At 46.5% G+C, this 18,529-nt stretch overlaps 1 protein-coding gene and 2 non-coding genes across 8 annotated transcripts in view; all 3 read right to left on the bottom strand.

The window, feature by feature from the left end:
* Positions 1–3,358: 3,358 nt before the first annotated feature.
* Positions 3,359–3,431, bottom strand: TRNAR-UCG (transfer RNA arginine (anticodon UCG)). Its single transcript has one exon. It is a non-coding gene; the product is annotated as a tRNA-Arg (tRNA).
* A 2,202-nt stretch (positions 3,432–5,633) lies between these two features.
* TRNAR-UCG (transfer RNA arginine (anticodon UCG)) lies at positions 5,634–5,706 on the bottom strand. Its single transcript has one exon. It is a non-coding gene; the product is annotated as a tRNA-Arg (tRNA).
* Positions 5,707–10,098: 4,392 nt separating this feature from the next.
* LOC135897443 (uncharacterized) overlaps positions 10,099–18,529 on the bottom strand; it is a 51,787-nt gene continuing 43,356 nt past the window's right edge. For 4 of the 6 annotated variants that reach the window (XM_070534186.1, XM_070534188.1, XM_070534189.1 and 1 more), the window contains 4 exons: positions 17,193–17,355; positions 15,237–15,404; positions 13,125–13,259; positions 10,099–11,585 (listed from right to left, as the gene is read on the bottom strand). In XM_070534186.1, the coding sequence (XP_070390287.1) occupies positions 11,478–11,585; positions 13,125–13,259; positions 15,237–15,404; positions 17,193–17,355 (574 nt within the window). In that variant the 3' untranslated portion in view covers positions 10,099–11,477. Of the gene's footprint in view, positions 11,586–13,124; positions 13,260–15,236; positions 15,405–15,926; positions 16,027–17,192; positions 17,356–18,529 lie in introns of those variants that run through there. The other 2 variants (XM_070534190.1, XR_011512202.1) reach the window with 2 other exon arrangements.

Here is an 18,529-nt window from a genome sequence, read left to right as displayed (position 1 = left end):
TTGGGAAAAGGAGGACAATGAACCCGCATCTTGCTGTACATTCAAACAATGTAAAATTGTAGAGAGAGAAGAATTGAGCAGCTGGGATACCTGAGCTATGAGGTCCCCATCGTAGAGCACCCATACACTGTAGCAACAATCATCAGAACAACGTCTTTTGGCTGCGTTCAGATGAGATAGATAGATAGATAGATAGATAGATAGATAGATAGATAGATAGATAGATAGATAGATAGATAGATAGATAGATAGATAGATAGATAGATAGATAGATAGATAGATAGATAGATAGATAGATAGAAAAAAGGATATCTCAGAATAAAAAAAAGGAAAAGAAACCCTCCTGCGGTGACGTGGTAAGAGTACCTGACTTGTGAGTGACAGAACTTGAGTTCGGATCCTATTTTCCGGGATCTGTTTCTTCAGCTCAGTAATTTTTTTATCAGAGTATAAATGCCTAATTTTATTAATTCCACCTTTGTGTAGCATCAGAAAAAATGACCGTTACTCCCTTGAGGAGCATCGGAAAAGGGATACTGTTAGTCCTGAAGGAGTAACCGCATGGGGAGTAACAATTCATCCCCTCGCACTTACCCCCTAAGGCGAGGAATGGTTGTGGCAGATCAGTTACTCCCCTAAAGGAGTAACCTCAATACCTCATTTCCTCCTTTTTTTCTTAGAGTATATATTAGCTGTCCGGCTGGTGACTCTTCACTAGAGGACGCAAGCATACAAAAGGTGCTCACAATTAATGTTTATAAGGAAACTGAAACTACTAGACTGAAATCGTTGGATGTCAGACAAGTTGTCGGAGATGGTATTGCTACGCCGGCACAATGCAGAGCGCTGCGCATTTCAATTTTTTTTGTTGTCACGTAGGAAATCTTCATATTCAAAAAAGAAAAAAAAAGGAAAGAAAGGACACTCTGCAAGATCGTAGATTTCAAGGTGGATCTTGAATATTCCTGTCTTACAAAATATAAACTACATAACCTGGAAGCCTGGAGCACAAATTAATGGGCATTTGTGATGGAAAAATACGTATGGATTTATTCATAGACAGCATACGTAGTGAACCTAGCGGAAATACTGCGAACCTGCTTGGCCGTAGATCCCGGTCAGTCGGCAACAGCTGCTCGCCCAAATTCAGGCCGTCCACGAATAACTGTATCCAGGTTTTCATCCCGAATGTCCATTAACTAGTGGAACATGCCCCCATGTTATACATCTATGCAATTTTCTGAAGCAGAAAACTTATATGGCAAGTCTGAAATCTGTTATTTTGCCGAGTATTGCATTAATTTGGAAAATTTCCTGCATGACACGAAAACAAAAAAAAACAGGAGAAAAAGAAAAAAAAACGAAAAGAAAAAGCGTCAAGTTCTCCCAGGCAGCCAAGCGACGAAGGGGGGAGAATAAAGCTGCTTATTGGGCTGAACTTGCGCCAGAAAAGCAAACAATTCAACAATTCGGCAGTGATAGTGGCAATACTTGCACTATAGTCGGCAATGGGGGACACCCGTCGTGGTTACTTAATGGCTATGGTGTCGCGCTGCTAAGCGTGAGTTCGCGGGAACGGATCCGGGCCCCGCCGGCAGTGCTTCGATGTGGGCTAAATGCAAAAAATACCCGTGCACGTAGATTTAGGTGTACGTTAAGGCACCCCAGGTGGTAAAAATTATTTCGCAGTGGCTCCATTTCGGCGTGCCAAATGATAAGGCCGTGGTTTTGGCGAAACCCCATATTTTGAATTTTTTTTTATCGTCGGATCCAATGACCATGCGCAAATCTGTCTGCCATGTTTACACCTGTACACGATGCATCACTGCTAGTTCTAAGGGCCGATTTACGCTCGAGCCGCCCATCGCCGCAAGCCGCACCGCACGCTTGCGGTCGCGCGAAAAATTGCACATATCCAGCACTTGTGCACAAATTACCATTTACACTGTGTGCACAGTGTATACCTTACATATTGTAAACCGAAATTTGTGCACAAGTGTTTGATACGTGCAATCTTTCGCGCGACCGCACGCGTGCGGTGCGGCTTGCGGCGATGGGCGGCTCGAGCGTAAATCGGCCCTAATTTCAAAGCCGTCGATCATTTGATTTGTGACGTCTTTATGGTGCTTGCGTCGATTCGAAAATCTCCTTTGCACGAGCAAAGCAACGACGCTTTGTTACAAGCACCCCTTTTAGCATGTCTAATGTAAAGTGTATTCTGCTTGCATTTCGGTTATCTTGGTTTGGCTTTATTTTGTTCGCTTTGTGTGAGAGCTCCAAAAGCTGTGCATATTATTCGCAAGTTACAGTAAATCTGCTTACCTCTTTCTTTTTAATGTATGGCTTCCTCTTCATCACTTGGCCTCAATTCCTCATTGTTGCTGTAAAGGTTACACATGTCTGTCAGATATGTCATGCTATGGTACGTTGTCATAGTGTCGAGGGAGCATTCCCCATGTCCAGCTACTAAATGCAGTAACATTTAGTAAACATTCCTTCCTTTCATGTAAAAGAATAAATAAATGGAACAGAATTGAATTCGACTATGTGGGATAAAACTATGCTGTACAAAGCTTTACGACCAAAAACAAGCGGAACAACGGCCTGGCGGACGGCACTATACGCTGGGAGAAATCGTGCTGGACACTATCATTCAGGACAAAACTACGTGGTGACAATAATACAATGCGGCACTAAATCTCTCGCAACAAAAATATGGCGGACGAAAATTTAATATGCAGGGTATGCAGGACGAAGTTATGCGGGGCATAATTATGCGGCACGAAGGTACGAGCGATAATGATATGCGGAACGAAGTATCACGCAGCAAAGATGTGCCGAACGAAAACTAAACAGGCGTAGTATGCAGGAAAAGGCTATGTCGGACAAAATTATGCGGGACACTATGCGGTACAAAACTATGCGAGAGATATCCGCGCTACAAATACACATTACCAACCTTCACCGCGACTTTCTTTTTGGCACGGAACATTGAGCGTCCTCTCTAGGTTGTTAGGTCCTCTCTAGGTTGTAAGGTCCTCTCTAGAGCGTGTCTCTCTAGGTTAGTACATGCAGAAGAAAAAAAATACAAAAAAAGAAAGCAATGGAATGTGGCCGCTGATTGAGTTGGCGGCCTGTCATAACATATCTCGTCCTGTTGCATTGTGTGACAAGCTTCATTCGTTATTTTCGCTTCTGCATCGCTCGGCTTAAATTTAGATCTCTTCAAATGCATACTGACATCAAACACCGTCTTCATTGTGCAACGCTGGTGCAGCTGTAGAAAAGCAGACAAAGAGCATAAAAGAAAAAGAAAGAAAAATCTACTTCGAACAATTAGCAATAAAAGAAAATGTGACGTCCGCGACAGGACTCGAACCTGCAATCTTCTGATCCGAAGTCAGACGCCTTATCCATTAGGCCACGCGGACCACGTCAGCGGAGCGGAATAAGTATCACCAAGCTGTTGAATGCCTTGCCCCTCGGCATTTTGGATTTTTATAATATTTGCACACGTAACTAGACTTCCGTCGTATTTAAAATTCGTAAGCAGCTTGCTTGCTTTACTTGATTAGTGATCCTTTTCAACGTGCATAGGATTAGTACATAGGATTAGTACATAGGATTAGTACATAGGATTAGTACATAGGATTAGTAGGATTAGTAGCGCGTCGCGTGTGGAAGAGCGTTACACGTACTGAAAGTCTTGTAGTAATTAGGCGCCATTGCTTGCACGAAAAAAAACAACATAAATGTCGTTTGGGGCTTATATCGGTGAGCCCGATATCCTTCTAAATTTATCCGCAAACCCTTTTGTGTTATTCCTCACACCGCCGTCCATTCCAAACATTTTCCTAAACTTTACCATTCGTCAGACACTTAACGCGCCCGCAAGAGGTCGGGCGCCCCTTGCTCATCAATAAATATGTTTAGAGACCCTTTCGAATACGTTTAGAATTATGTTTAGAAATATGTTTAGGTGGCAGCAACAAGGGCAATACCAATAAGGTTGGCAATACCGACAACGAAAGGTGACAACTTTGTGGTGCTCAGTGTTCTGTGCAGTTATACAGTATCTAAAATGTCGTCGTAATGCCTAAATGAGTAAAATGAAGAGATTTATGAAAAAAACAACAACATAAGCGTCAATTAGAATGGCCCAGGGATGCCCCTTATCCCTCCTTCCTTGAGCTTCTCCATGAAAGGGGAGGAGGGGGCGGGGAGGCATGTTCCGGGCTGCATAGTTTAGGCAACGGAATTACCCACTGTGACAAAGGAGAATGTTCAAAGGAAATTATATTTGTACAAACAAAGTGAGCGCTTCTCTTCCCCGGATCCCGGGTGACGCCGTCTGGGTCGGGGAATCTGGGAAAATGGCGACCACTAAGTCACTTAATTGCGACGTACTCAAACACGCAGAAAAAAAAATAAATAAAAGGAACATGCATCGAGAAACAATGGAGTTGACTTCCCAAACGTTGTATAAAATGCTCTGTTCAAATTATGTATAGTGTATGTAAGCTACTTACTGCTGCATGTTGAAATTTAACATTATATGCACATCTTATTATGGTGTCACCCTGACAGTTTTTATCTTTGGGACACGCCATCGTGATACTTCTTTGGAACTGGCGCAACTACAACATTACTGCAATAAATCTGAATATACGAAACGTCTGAAAAACCCGCCGTGGTTGCTCAGTGGCTATGGTGTTAGGCTGCTGAGCACGACGTCGCGGGATCGAATCCCGGCCACGGCGGCCGCATTTCGATGGGGGCGAAATGCGAAAACACCCGTGTACTTAGCTTTAGGTGCACGTTAAAGAACCCCAGGTGGTCGAAATTTCCGGAGCCCTCCACTACGGCGTACCTCATAATCAGAAAGTGGTTTTGGCACGTAAAACCCCATAATTTAATTTTTTTAACGTCTGAAAAGAGCATGGAGCATAAGTGGCATGGCCCACAAATTTATGTGGGACAAACTATGTGAGACTGAACTGTGTGGCAGAACATTCTCGCGCAGCAGAAATGGGTGACACGAAAATAAGTAGGCAGGGTATGCAGGACGAAGTTATGCGGTACAAACTTACTCAGGACGAAGGTACGAACGATAATAATATGCCGAATAAATCTCACGCCACAAAGATGTGCCGAACGAAAATTAAACAGGCGTGGTATGCAGGACAAAGCTATGCCGGACGAAATTGTGCGAGACAAAACGATGTGGGAAAGAAGCATGCGGTACAAAACCATGTGAGAGATAACTGCGGCACAAATGCATATTAACAACCTTCATCGTTTTTTTTTTTTCGGTGCGGCACTGCAAGCGTCCGGTCTCTCTAGATTATCACACGCAGAAAAAAAAAGAAGAAAAAAAAGAGGCACTACAATGTGGCCGGTGATCGAGCTGGCAGCCTGTTACAACTCATCTCGTCCTGTTGCATTGTGCGACAAGCTTCACTCGTTATTGTCGCTTTTGCATCGCTCGGCCTAAATTTAGATCCCTGGAAGCTCATGCTGACATTAAATATTTTCTTCATTGTGCAACTCTGCTACAGCTCTAGGAAAGCAGACAGGAGCACATCAGAAAAAAGAAATCTACTTCGAACAATTAGCAATAAAAGAAAGTGTGACGTCCGCGACAGGACTCGAACCTGCAATCTTCTGATCCGAAGTCAGACGCCTTATCCATTAGGCCACGCGGACCACGGATACCCAACGGAGCAGGTGTCACCAAGCTGTGGAGTGCTTTGCTCCACGGCATTTTAGATATCTATAATATTTGCGTACGCAACTACACTTCCGTCGTAATTAAAATTCTTAAGCAGCTAGATCACTTTACTTGATTACTCATCCTCTTCAACGTGCGTAGGATTAGTACGTGCACGTCGCGTGTGGAAGAGTGGCACACGCACTGAAAGTCTTGTAGCAATTAAACGCCATTGCTTGCATAAAAAAAAGGAACATAGAAGTGGTTTGGGGCTTATATTGGTGACCACGATATAATTCTAAGTTTAGCTGTAGACCCTTTTGTATTAAGACGGCAAGCTGGGCGAGTTGGTGGTTGAACATATTCCTGTGGGTGGGCAGCGCAACCCGGATGAAGGACGAAAGGAAGAACACAACACGAGCGCAGACTAACAACTGGTTTATTATTTCAAGCAACGGACTATAATATACAGAAAATGTAAACACGTGTAAAATGACGTTTACAAGGGTGTTAGCCTATCTTGCCATTCAAAAAATCAGCTTCTTTATCCTGTAGAGTGATAGAAGGCTGGCTGACGCATGCGCCCTTTTTGACCCTTTTGTGTTATTCCTCACGCCACCATCCACTCCAAACATGTTCCTACATTCCTCCATTAGTCAGACACTTAGCGCGCTAGCAAGAGTTCCGGAGCCGCTTGCTGATCAGTAAATATGCTTATAGACCTTTTAGAATACATTTGGAAATATGGTTAGAAATATGTTTAGATGACAACAACGAGGGGGACATCGATAAAGATGACAATACCGACAACGGAAGGTGACAACTTCGTGGTCCTCAGTGTTCAATGAGATATACATTATTTACAATGTCGTCATAATGCCTAAATGAGTAAAAGGAAGAGATATATAGAAAAAAAATCCTAAGCGTCAATTATAACGGCGCAGGGATGCCCCCCCCCCCCCCTTCCCTGAGCTTCACCAAAGAAGGGGATGGGGAGGGGGGGAAAGTAGAGTTTCATGTCTCTCCCTGCGAAATTCTCTTGTCGATAGGCTGTCGGAATGATTACGTTGTTTTTAACTACGTCTTTTATCATCGCACGTCTAGATAGAGCTCCGTTGTCGGCCTCCATACATTTTTGTGAGGCCCTAATTGAAATTGAAATTGAAGTTTATTCAAAATAGGAAAGTACACAGGAAATGTTGTACAGGACATCTGGATCCCTAGCTCAAGGATAGTTGGGATCCATGCTAGTTATCAATTCACATTCTTAACATCAATACGAAGAAGTATAAGTAAGTCATATATACATAAACATTCAATTAGAACACAAGGCAGGGTACGTCTATTAGCTACGAGAAACCGACACAAAGGAATTTGTATTTAGTAAATTATACACTGCAAGTGAAAAGGGTAAACATGTGTACACAATCCAGATGAAAACTATGCAGATAATAGTAATGAGTGATAATGGGATTTCATTGATAGTGAAAAACATTTTGCTTGTTTTACTTCTGTTGGTAAGCTGTTCCTTAGGAGTGCTCCAGTGTTGCTTAACCTTCGCCTTCCATATACATTATGCATTTTTGGCAAGAGAAAATTTCCCTTAAGTGCACTGCGTTTATTGCTTCTGGAATGTAAAAAATGTGATACACTCAAAGGACAGTTAGTGGTTATGCTGTTATGAGTATGCAATGTAGATTTAAGATTCAGTAATAAATTAAAAGGCAGTATATTTAAACTTTGAAACCAGTGCGACAAGAAAACGCCCTTGAACGGCGTAAACATTTTTACAGCATGTAATTTACTCAATAACCGAAATGAGGTCAAGCCGCATTCACTCGAAATGACAATCAATAGCAGCCATGCGCAGCAGAGCTTATACTCCAACTCACAGTAAAAAACAGAAAAAGAGAGAGGTAGCAATTTCGCCGGAAAGGCCAAGCATTGCTGGCAATAGCAAAGTCAAATGCAATTCACGAAGGGAGATTACACCACCGAGACACGCTAGGCAAAACTGCGGCTTTTTCATTTGTTGTTACTTCTTCTTATGCCGCTTCACCTCCTCTCTCTCGGAAATAACTCCGAGGTGGGAGTATACTGCTTGTCCTCTAGCGACCCCCCGGTTCGGAGTTTTTTTTGCTCCGTATGATCGGAGTAGAATTTTTACTCCGTACGAGCGGAATTCTTGCGTGGAATTATGGGAGTTTTTTTCTGTCTTTTCTTTATTTTTTGCTTTGCTATTGACGGAGTTTTTCGAGGTGCAACGGGAGTATAAAAAGAGCCATCGCGTGAGTTTGCGCGAACATGTTTACATGCAGCGGCTGCTGGTCAGATTTCGAAATATGCACACGAGACCGCGTCGAATTCGACGGAACCAGTCAATGAAAGCACATATATCATGACATACATCAACATTTCAGAAACGCCCAATGCAGAAATTTCAGAGACATCACACGTACACGCGATACTCAAGAAGCAACGGTGCCAGTATATATAGCCACGATATTGTGTGCCTCGAAACCGCCTAGGGAGCAGCTGTGCTGTTTTCAGAATTACGACTCACATGCTCGTTCATACGAGATCTGTCTCTCTGAAATTAACAGAATACCTTAAGCAACACAAAACTGTTAATTCAAAATAGTGAGAGAAAAAAAGTTAATGGCGTAATTTTTCAAAATTATCATGCCATTCTGTGAGTGCTGAAGCGACTTCGCGCACTGCCGGCGTTCGCGGCCAAAAAGTAGTGCGTTAGTTACAGTAAGCAAGAAAAATGTAAGTGCATGTGTTGCATAGCAAAATTAAATTTTTGCGATATAGTGGTAGCGTAGCAAGAAATTATTACGTTTGAGCATGACCCGCAGCAGCCGACATAACACCGAGAAATGCGCAGTCATACATTTTATACACCGCACTACTTGCTCTGCGTCCGAGCAATCTGTCTCGGTTGCGAAAAGGAGCTACATCGCTGATCTGTCGAGTGAATCCCTAAACTCGGAGCCAGCAGGCATGCATCTAAATCAGTGTCTCGGATAGAGCGTAATGTTAATGCAATATCGGAAGCAACGACGTGACCAAAACATATATGCGCGATAACAATTCGATTCACATCGCTCAATAAGAAGCTTTATTTTCAGTACGCATACTTATGTCCTACCGTTTTTCTTCGGGCGAGGATATCCGTTCACAGATACATAAAAACAGTTGCTTGCACTCCGGTCTTTCTCACTGGCAACACAGCACCGCAACGAACTTGGGTTACGCCATTCATGCGCGACTAGCAAGGATGTCGTCGCTCGAACAGTGGCTACTGTTGCCATTGCTACGCGGTCCTTTCAAACACTACACTGGACGTTGTCAGCATGTACTCAAAAGGACATAGAAGTCGCATTTCACGTACTGAAGAACACAAGACAGGGTGACGCAGCACGAAAACACAGCCAGAACGTGAGCCGACAACACGAGCCAGTGAGCAGCTTCGAGGTATACCTAAGCCTTTTTCCGCACTTGAAAACGTAGTTCTTGCAATCATCGTTGTCAGCAAAGCGATCACAGCTAATGTACTTGACGCTGAGATACAATGAGCTTCAGGCATGCCTATAACACTTTCTGGAAGGAAATACGGGAAACAAATTGACGAAACGCTGTCACGGAACGACACTTCACAGACGTAAACAAACCGTCAGCCATGAGCACTGCCCGCACCGCCGAACGCGCCCGGTCGCTGGCGAGGCGCACAGCCTCATGGGAAGCTCCACGTGACGAACCTGTATCGGCGGAGGGGAGTTTTTTAAAACTCCCTGTCGGAGTTTCACGGGAGAACAAGATTTTTAAGCGGAGTAAAATCGCGTCATGTCACCTTAATACTCCCGCAGCTAGCCAGCGGAGTGAAACGAGGGGATGGCGCTGTTTTGCTCCCATACATCGGAGTAAATATTTGAGGAGGGGAGGTTTTAGGGCACATCACCTCTTAAAAACTCCCAGGTGGGTTTATTTTCGTTTACAGTGTACGTCAAGTGTGCGCCGTAAACCATCCTCCAACATGTGGCGAGCACGTCACCATCGGTGATGTTCGACTGCTGCTCAGCCAAGCGAGTCGGGCTGAGTCACTTACGTCAAACAATGCAGCAAAATACTCCGCTTGTAACGTACGCTCTTCACCGCTGGTCGGTTGCGTATGCTGTCTCAAGATGGGAAACAAGCTCGTTGTTTCCTGTATACCATATTACATTAACAATCCTGGCGAATGACGCAAACAGCTTGTACGCAGCAGACGACAGAGGTTAGAGGCGTCTTCGTCGGAGCAATTTCTCAATTTTTCGCTTGTCTTCTGCCTTGTTTTTTATTATTAAATTAAACAAGTAGATGGCTATCTCTTAAGGGCCGCCATGCCGAAAAACTCGATTTCGCTGCAAAGCTTGTGACGGCATTATTGCAAAGACAAGCAATAAACAATCTAGTTTTACAGCCGCCACAATTCCTTCGCACTTGATACTACTGCGTGCGTGTCAACGTTGTGCGACAGTCTGGCGGCGTATCGAGAACTTGCCGCAGACCGTTTATGTGTGCCATTGTCACATGTGCAGCTACATTTACTGTACATTCCCTCATAACGTTCAACCATGCTGTCCCTGGCGGCGAGAGTTCGGCCCGCACACACAAGAAACACTTCAGACAAGACACTCGCCCCCCGCTTCCCCTGGAGACAATGCAAACTAGAACATTTTATTAGGTGCAATGGCCCCGCCCACCAATTTGTGCGACCTTAAATGCGTATTATTTTTTATTCGGGAACCGTTCCATGAGGCGCTAAAGGCCTAAATGCGACTCTCCAGGGATCGAATCTGGGACATATAACGCGTGCGCACGACATTCCAGCTTCGAGTCCAAGTCCCGGTTTTTTACTTCCATGCCTAACGAATACGTAGGAGAAGTTCCCCAAATCCCTCCCTTACCAAAAAAAAACAAAAAAACTTTGAAGTGCAGGTATTGTCATCATGAAATATATACGCGCGCGCTAAAGATCCAGTTTTAAACGCTCACTATACTTTAACGTGCACTGCGCCGTAAACTACAGTTTACCACAACTGCAATGCACCATATCGGTGGTCCGTGCTGGTGGCATAGGCGTCTCCCGTAGCAATCAATATATAGTTACCATGCGGCGGTGACGCGGCCTGTTGCACCTGGTAACACTGTCTTCACCGCTGCGGCATCGCAGGAAGTCGCATGATTCGCTTCGTTAAAGCAATAGAGCAAGTTGATTTGTAACATCCGACTCCGTCGCTGAGCAGGCTCGAGGAAAGATGGTCCGGGTCGTCAGTCCTGATGCACAGTGTGTGGTAATGTACGCAGCGCTCAAGATGAGCGCTATATTCACTATGTGCAGTAACAAAGAGTAAATAATAAACGAGGCCCAGCAAACCTCGATTCACATTCAAAAGATACGAAATGTCCGATTGAACCAAAACAAAGAAAGAAAGAAAGAAAGAGAGAACGCCAACGGGACAGAAACAGACTGGTTAACAGTACTGGTGGAAAGACTAATATGAAAGGCCTATAAAAGAGGTGGGTGACGAGGGGTGTGGGGCGCTGATGCATTACCAGCGAGTGTCCCAAAAAGGCTAGTTGCGAAGTTGCCACAGTAATAGAGAAAACAAAGTTAATGTGGTGTACAGTTCATACGCTAAAATCTGCGTTCCTCAATACGACGTAGCAAATGGCAGTTGGGGGCGAAAACCAAATATATGCCTCCGTAAAATGTAGCGGCTCATTCCGGAGTCGTCTGGGCGCTGAGGATGCCGTACTTGTCCGCCACGTTGACCATCACGATGACCATGCTCAGGACGATGACCTTCGCGAGCAAGCCAAACAGAAGCTGAAAAAGAAGAGGAGGAGGAGGATTGACCAGTGTATATATATATGACCAGTTAGGACGAAGAATTAACCGGCGCTAACTCCCGATTTTCCTATTGAAATGCATGTGACCGGCAGAAATGCGCTCTCCACAGTCGACAGACGCACGGATTTGAACTTGAATGAAATTTGCTGCACTATGGCGAAAGCTGGGTTTTACCGACTCAAGGAAGTATAATCTCGATTTAGGGCGTCATATAGTTTTAAAAGCGAAGCTTTTATTTGCGAAACTCGCCGAGTTTTCGCGCCGAGTTTTCGAGCCGAGTTTTCGCGACCGGCGTGGCTGTTCCCTGTTCCCCATCACCGCCGCTGGGTCCCTTTTACCACCACCAGATGACGCTAGGCTCCACACATCCATGACAGTGGCGCCGCTGGCCATGCCGATAAAAAAGAAAGAACCAGAAAGCTTGCCTGTGCGCGTCCGCGGCACCGGTGGCGGAATCGTTGCATTAGCCTCTACACAGCGCCTGAATAAACCTTTCCTTGTCACTTTGTGGGGACACCTTTACTTGCCACTTCGTGGGGACAACAAACTCTGTTTCGAACCTTTATGCACTCGAAGAAAGCTTCGCTGTATAGAGAATCTAACTCGTTGGATATGCTGCCTTTTCTTTACTATAACTGCCCAATATCGTTAACTTAATTATACTCAGTGCCCTTCCACTCTGTGAAGAAGGATGACCAGCGAAGATGTGTATGTGGACCCCTGAATGGCGAACTTCACCTCCGCCGTGGGCCGGCCCCGTATTGCACTCTCTTGTTTTTTTTTTCTACATGCGGACCCGACAGTGGGGAAAGCAGTCATTAACAGCTTCACTGTAAAAAAAATTGCTATCTCTTGGCTTCTTTTTCTACACGCGGACCCGACAGCGGGGAAAGCAGCCATTAACAGCTGCACTGTAAAAAAAATTGGGGCGGGAACTCTACGCTGCGGAATTGTCACATAGTGCGTAAACATTCTTTGTAATAATGAATTATGAAGCCTTTACTGCATCCTTGAAATGAAGGCTGCCGCACTTTAAGGGAAAAGCAACTGCAAAGAATACGACACACACAGTGACGACCTACCCAGCAAATTTATGTTTACTGCCATTCTTGTGTTTCGTAAATAAAAGGAATTTGAACAGGAACTACCCGCTGGGGAATCGTCATATAGTGCACAGTGTTGCAGAGATGATGACCTCTGTGACCATTACCGATGAAGATTACACCTAACCTTTGAAACCAAGACAGGCTTAATTTAAGAGGTAAGCAACTGCAAAAGAATACCTCGCCAACTATGAGGATCGCCCCAGTACACTCATTTACTGGGGAGATCGCGCCGCAATTTGCACGCAGTTTGATAGAACTTTGAAAAATAACGTAGTTGTTCGTTCCCCTCCCAATAGTGTAACTTAGCGGCTTTACACAGCTATACCAAAACAAAACTTTTTTTTTGTGGTAACACCCAGTACCTGTTAAAGCTAATTGCGGTGAACCGCGTGGGAAGTGGGACACGTACCAGCCTCCAGAAGGACACCCGCGCCAATTCGTGCAGCAGGGCGAGCGGGGCCGACGCCGGCATGATGACGTTGGACGAGGCGCCCACGATCACCGGTATCGCGTAATACGTCGGGTGCACGCGCTGCACCTCTGCCTGCGGAGAGGCCGAGCAAAGAGTCTGCGTCAATGGCAGGATCACGCAGAGGTACACACATTCTTGATCGGAAAGCATTATGCGTGCACCTCCTTTCTTTCTATCTCTCTATGCATGTTTTCGTTTTTGATTTTGTTGATATGAACAGCAAATGAACCAAAGGCACCAAAAAGTGGAAGCCGTCAGGCAAACCGCCGTCGCTGTCATGCGTCGTCGTTTGCCATTACTCCGAGTTTCTAACCATCTTTTATGCGAAGCACACTAGCCGCACAACCACGCTCTTCCTTGCTGCGCCGCGCGCGGCCGCGTAGCTACCATATGACGTCATAACAGCTGCAAAAGCGGAGGCTCAACTCGTGCGCTCGCTTGCGGCCGCGTAGCTACATAGCCGGGTCTCAGCTCGTGCGCTCGCCTGCATGAGTTGTTTCTTCGTCTAGCCGAACCAAATATAGCCAAGCAACAGCAGTTCACCAGGCTAAACAGTGGTTCAACAACTAAAATAAAGGCTAGTATGCTTCGCATCCTGGGCTTAACCTTAGCTAAGCCACAGCCATTTTTATCTTTGTTTTGTCTCTTTCTTTTTCGCACTGATGCATTGCCGCGTCGCCTTTCGGAGCCGCTAGTATGATTCCGTCAATATGTTTATCGTTTGCTTATTTTCCATAAACATATAAAAAATTTGGGTGATCAAGAAAGATGTTCTGTGGCCGACCTGAGCTAATTTCGTCGAGAACGGCATGTTGGCACGTCCTCCGTCAACTCGCTCGATCCTTTTACGATTGGTGTCACATCCACTCGAGGAACAAAAGCTCCACCGACATGGCTGACGAATTTCCGAGATATGGTTGTGCCTGAGCAAGACGGAGGCAAGGGCATGGATACAAAGGATGCGAAAGGAGACTACAGGACGAGGACAAACGGTCAGTCTATAGCTATGCCGTGAGGTGCCTCCTTCGTCCGCACTGCTCGACATCGCGGCTTTATTGGTGCGCGTAGTGGGTGACTGCACTGCTCTCGATCTTGCTGATCACCTGGACACATGGACTTTCACATGGACACATGGATCACATGGACTTTCACATAACGATGGTCTCTTCATAAATGAATTATTTCACGAAGAGCAGTGGGAGGCATGGTTGGCTATCACTCTCTCTCTCTCTCTGTCTCTCTCTCTCTCTCTCTCACCCCTCCTTGTTTTGTTTTTGGGAGGAGCACGCTTTCCTCAACGCGTGCCGCAAATACGGAGACCATGGTCTAACTAACCCACGTGGTCTAAGTCATAACGTGTACTACTAAAATTACTAGAGGTAACTTTAGCGTTGAGATCATTCAGCTTGTATGGAAATGATAGTTACTACACGAAATTTTTTTTTGATTTTCGTGCTTATGCCTTCAGACTTTTGTGTGGCTTTGTTCACTTTGCACTTCATTTTTCTCGATTGGCCTAAATTTTTAAACAATGCTATTTTTCCCTACGCCCAAATAATGCAAAGAGTGTCTGAGACCGCAGGCATGATCACTGCAAATCATGTCATTTTTAAGGCAAAATTTAATTTAGATAATCATTTTGCAAAGTCAGAAAGCCTTTTGACACCAGAAAGAACAAGTCTAGACCACTCCATCAGCTAGCCTCCATTCTCGTGCTGGCTCAACCCCCATACTCACTAGCGCCAAAGTTACCTCTAGTAATTTTTATAAGAAACTCTATAGTCGAAGCATATATTCCTATAGTTGCCCTTCAGTCCGCTAGGACTGCTACTACCCCGGCATCCCTTGCGGCAGCGGTGGCGTTGGGAAACTTGTTGCGAGATGAATCTGTATCAGGTTTAAGGATGCATGCAGCTATAATGCAGCCCTGATTTCACAAATCGTGCGCTGCCGCATGACCCCTGAGGCAGACTCCGCTTAACCCGTGCTCGTCGCCGGGTGTGCCCAGACGTGTAGATGACGGTCTCGTGATCGCTGCATTCCACTCACGATGTTCACCACGACTGGCGCCATGACCTGGACGAGCACCCGCTTGTCCGCCGTTTCGGCCATCACCGAGCTGGCGATGGCCAGCATGACTTGCGCCTCGACCGCGGTGCAGTCCTCCCAGAAGGAAGTGGACACCAGCTTGAAGACCTCGTGTGGGATATCGTAGACCTGAGGAGATTTCATCAATGGTTCAGTCGCCATTGAAATTCTTTACACATCCGGCAGTCAGAGATGAGAATGAGCCTTCATTAGTTTGACCATTAGTTCAAAGGCTGTCTTCTGTTTCCAATGCTCCCAAAAAGGAAATAAAAGGCCATCTTATTTATATCTTCCAGGCCTCGCACAGCATGCCAGAAGTGGGCTACCTGCTACAAGTGCAATGTATTATTATGTTGTTATTATTACTGAAGATTGCGGACGAGCGTCTGAGTGATGGACTAAAGCCAACACTAAACATATGGGATGTTCTGCAGGTTAACTTCCCCACCTAGACAAGGTGCAAGATGGTGCAGCGCCATACAACCGCGGTGCTACGGCGAGGTTAACGCGCAGCTTACAATGTTGGCATTACCACTCAAAAGCTGTTAAAAAATGTAGCAAATGCAAGGAGTTGGCATCTATATACAGCGCAGCTTAGTGTGCGTGCATAAAGAGCCGAAAGACGAGCTTGTGTTTATCGAATGTCCGTACCAATTGACACGGAAGGCTTTCTTCAGGCTGCCGCAGAAGTACGAAGGCAAGCCTTCTGGTTCTTCTTTTTTTTTGTGCTCCGCATGGCCTGCGCCGCCGCCTGCGCCAACATTTCAAGACAACGTTACAGACGTTGGCTTGCGCGGTTGCATGGAGGCGAGCGCCACCTGGTCGTGGAACGCAGCGGTGCGCTTCTTGCTCTGTGATTGGTTGGCCTATTCGGCTAGAGGACAGCTACGCCGCAGCACTCTCGGTCACAAAGACCCGGAAACGCTCGCAAAGAAAAATCTGCGCTTTAAAAGCAAAACACAAGCGATCGGTGGAGAGGCTCGGCAGCTTAACTGGCATGGACTTACGAATCCTTTCGTAAACTTCGTCGGTTCTTTACGCCCTTGATTGTGATCACGCTATGCAGCAATCAGATGCCCCTTAACAATTAGCACGTTTATCTACTTGTTAGGAATACTCTTTAATTCACACCTTCGGGGCGCCTAAGTTGTAACCGGGAGACTGCTTGAGCTATAAATCGCCAGAAAAAGCGTCAGAAAGACCAGAAAGGGCCACAAAGCGACGACATGGCAGCGTTTCTACCAGATAGCGAAGAATGCGTCGTCATAGGTCGCCGACACCGGCGTAATGGCCGCCGCAGCTTGTGTCTCGGTGGCGCAATTACGGGACGAAGAGTGCAAGTGGTGGGCACCTTACGGCCGAGATTGTTGCATCCTGCATTGCTAGCAGTACTTCTCCCTGGGTGTTGCGAGAGCTATGCCAGCGGTTAACGGTAAGCAATACAGTTTCAAAAGATCAGCGCCCAGCTATACACTAAGGAAACGTTGGGTTCAACAAACCACATTAATGAACAGGAAATACTTAAGGTGAATGCTTGGCATCTGTCTGTCTGTCTGTCTGTCTGTCTGTCTGTCTGTCTGTCTGTCTGTCTGTCTGTCTGTCTGTCTGTCTGTCTGTCTGTCTGTTTGTCCGTCCGTCCGTCCGTCCGTCCGTCCGTCCGTCCGTCCGTCCGTCCGTCCGTCCGTCCGTCCGTCCGTCCGTCCGTCCTTCTGTCTGTCTGTCTGTCTGTCTGTCTGTCTGTCTGTCTGTCTGTCTGTCTGTCTGTCTGTCTGTCTGTCTGTCTGTGCGTGTGTGTGTGCATGTGCGTGCGTGTGTGTGTGTGTGTGTGTGTGTGCGTGCGCGTTCGTGCGTGAGTGCGTTCGTGTGTGGGGGGGGGTGCGCGCGTGCGTTTGTGGGTGCGTGCGTGCGTGCGTATACCTGCAGTAGCTTCGACGAGACTTGGGTGGCCCCGATGAACAAGAGGATGCTCCACGGCACCATTTGCCAGATCTGCCGGACAAAGTCGAATGCAGCTTCCAGGCATGACGTAACCAAGCTCGTGGCGAGCATCATCGACGTCAGCGCACTAAGTAAGGCCACCCTGCACGTGGCCCATGCATTTGAGCACCTATTATTGCGTTTGCTGTTTACAGTTAGTGTGCACGTATTGGTTACTGAGCGGGGAAAGTGTCAGTGCATTACAGCGCAAATACTACGGAGACGCGGAAGCGCGAGAGGCTCACGGCAACCGCGAGTCAAGCGCAACGCCAAGCAGCTGGTTTTTCGATGTCTCATCTTAAACATACACCTTGGGCTGCCCATGTTCATCTATGCCCTACGCACTGCCCAGTACCAAGTGGTCGCGGCCCTTCAAGTGTCTCGTAGTGTCTTCCCCTACACCACGTCGATTCCAAACCGACTCACTCGGCGCAACACTCGGGCAATCGTCGACGAGGCATCTGCTCACGCTTCACCTTTCTCAACATCATCAACTCTCCCCTGCTTCATCTGTTCCCGCGAACATCCGCCTTTTGAGCAGAGGCACCGGCGCTGTATAATAGCTGCCGCTTGAACATTATTGCGTGAAATTGACTTGAGGTGGCGTGGACGTGGTTTGGCGTTGACGTGAAATCCCGCGTGCGAACACTTGCTTGCTACATCTCTTCCCGTGCGCATGGCTCCATCGCTGTGGCGTCGTATATGATGAGGATAACGCGAACTGCATGCGAACGTTTCTAAGCGTAACGGGCTCACCTACTCAAAAAAACTGCTGTCGGCTTTCCTGTACTGTAGATCCTTGCCGCCAATACATTGAAATTGGTTACGAACGAATCGCAGAGAATGCGTTTCCTTCGGGCGATAGACAATTTGATTATACCAATAGAGAAGCCGATCCCGTAATATATAAACAAATACTGACGATTACGATACTTCTTACTTCGAAATTTGAGCACAGCTGTACACATGTTTTCATTTAGCCATATATTGGCTGGCGCGGACGATCCGTCTCGTGCGGCACAATGCAAACGGGGCGATGTGTAGTGCGACTGCCTCGCTAATCGCGGGAGATCGCGAGAGGCAGCGCGTGGGTGACGCGTGGGCGCGATTCACAGCAGCCGCCGCAGACAGACCTTCGCTCATGCAGTGCTTTGTTTCCACATATGGTATCGGCGGACGCGCTCGCCGCGTGACATCGGTGAACAGACGTCGGCACGCTACTCTGGCACCATCTCCTAGCGGTAGTCGTCGCAGAGCCCGCTTTGCGCGGCGCTACG

This window comes from Dermacentor albipictus, chromosome 2, assembly GCF_038994185.2.
Source record: "Dermacentor albipictus isolate Rhodes 1998 colony chromosome 2, USDA_Dalb.pri_finalv2, whole genome shotgun sequence".
NCBI classification, from domain to species: domain Eukaryota; kingdom Metazoa; phylum Arthropoda; class Arachnida; order Ixodida; family Ixodidae; genus Dermacentor; species Dermacentor albipictus.
The sequence above is the reverse complement of the archived record's forward strand: the minus strand, read 5'-3'. Positions and strand labels throughout refer to the sequence as shown.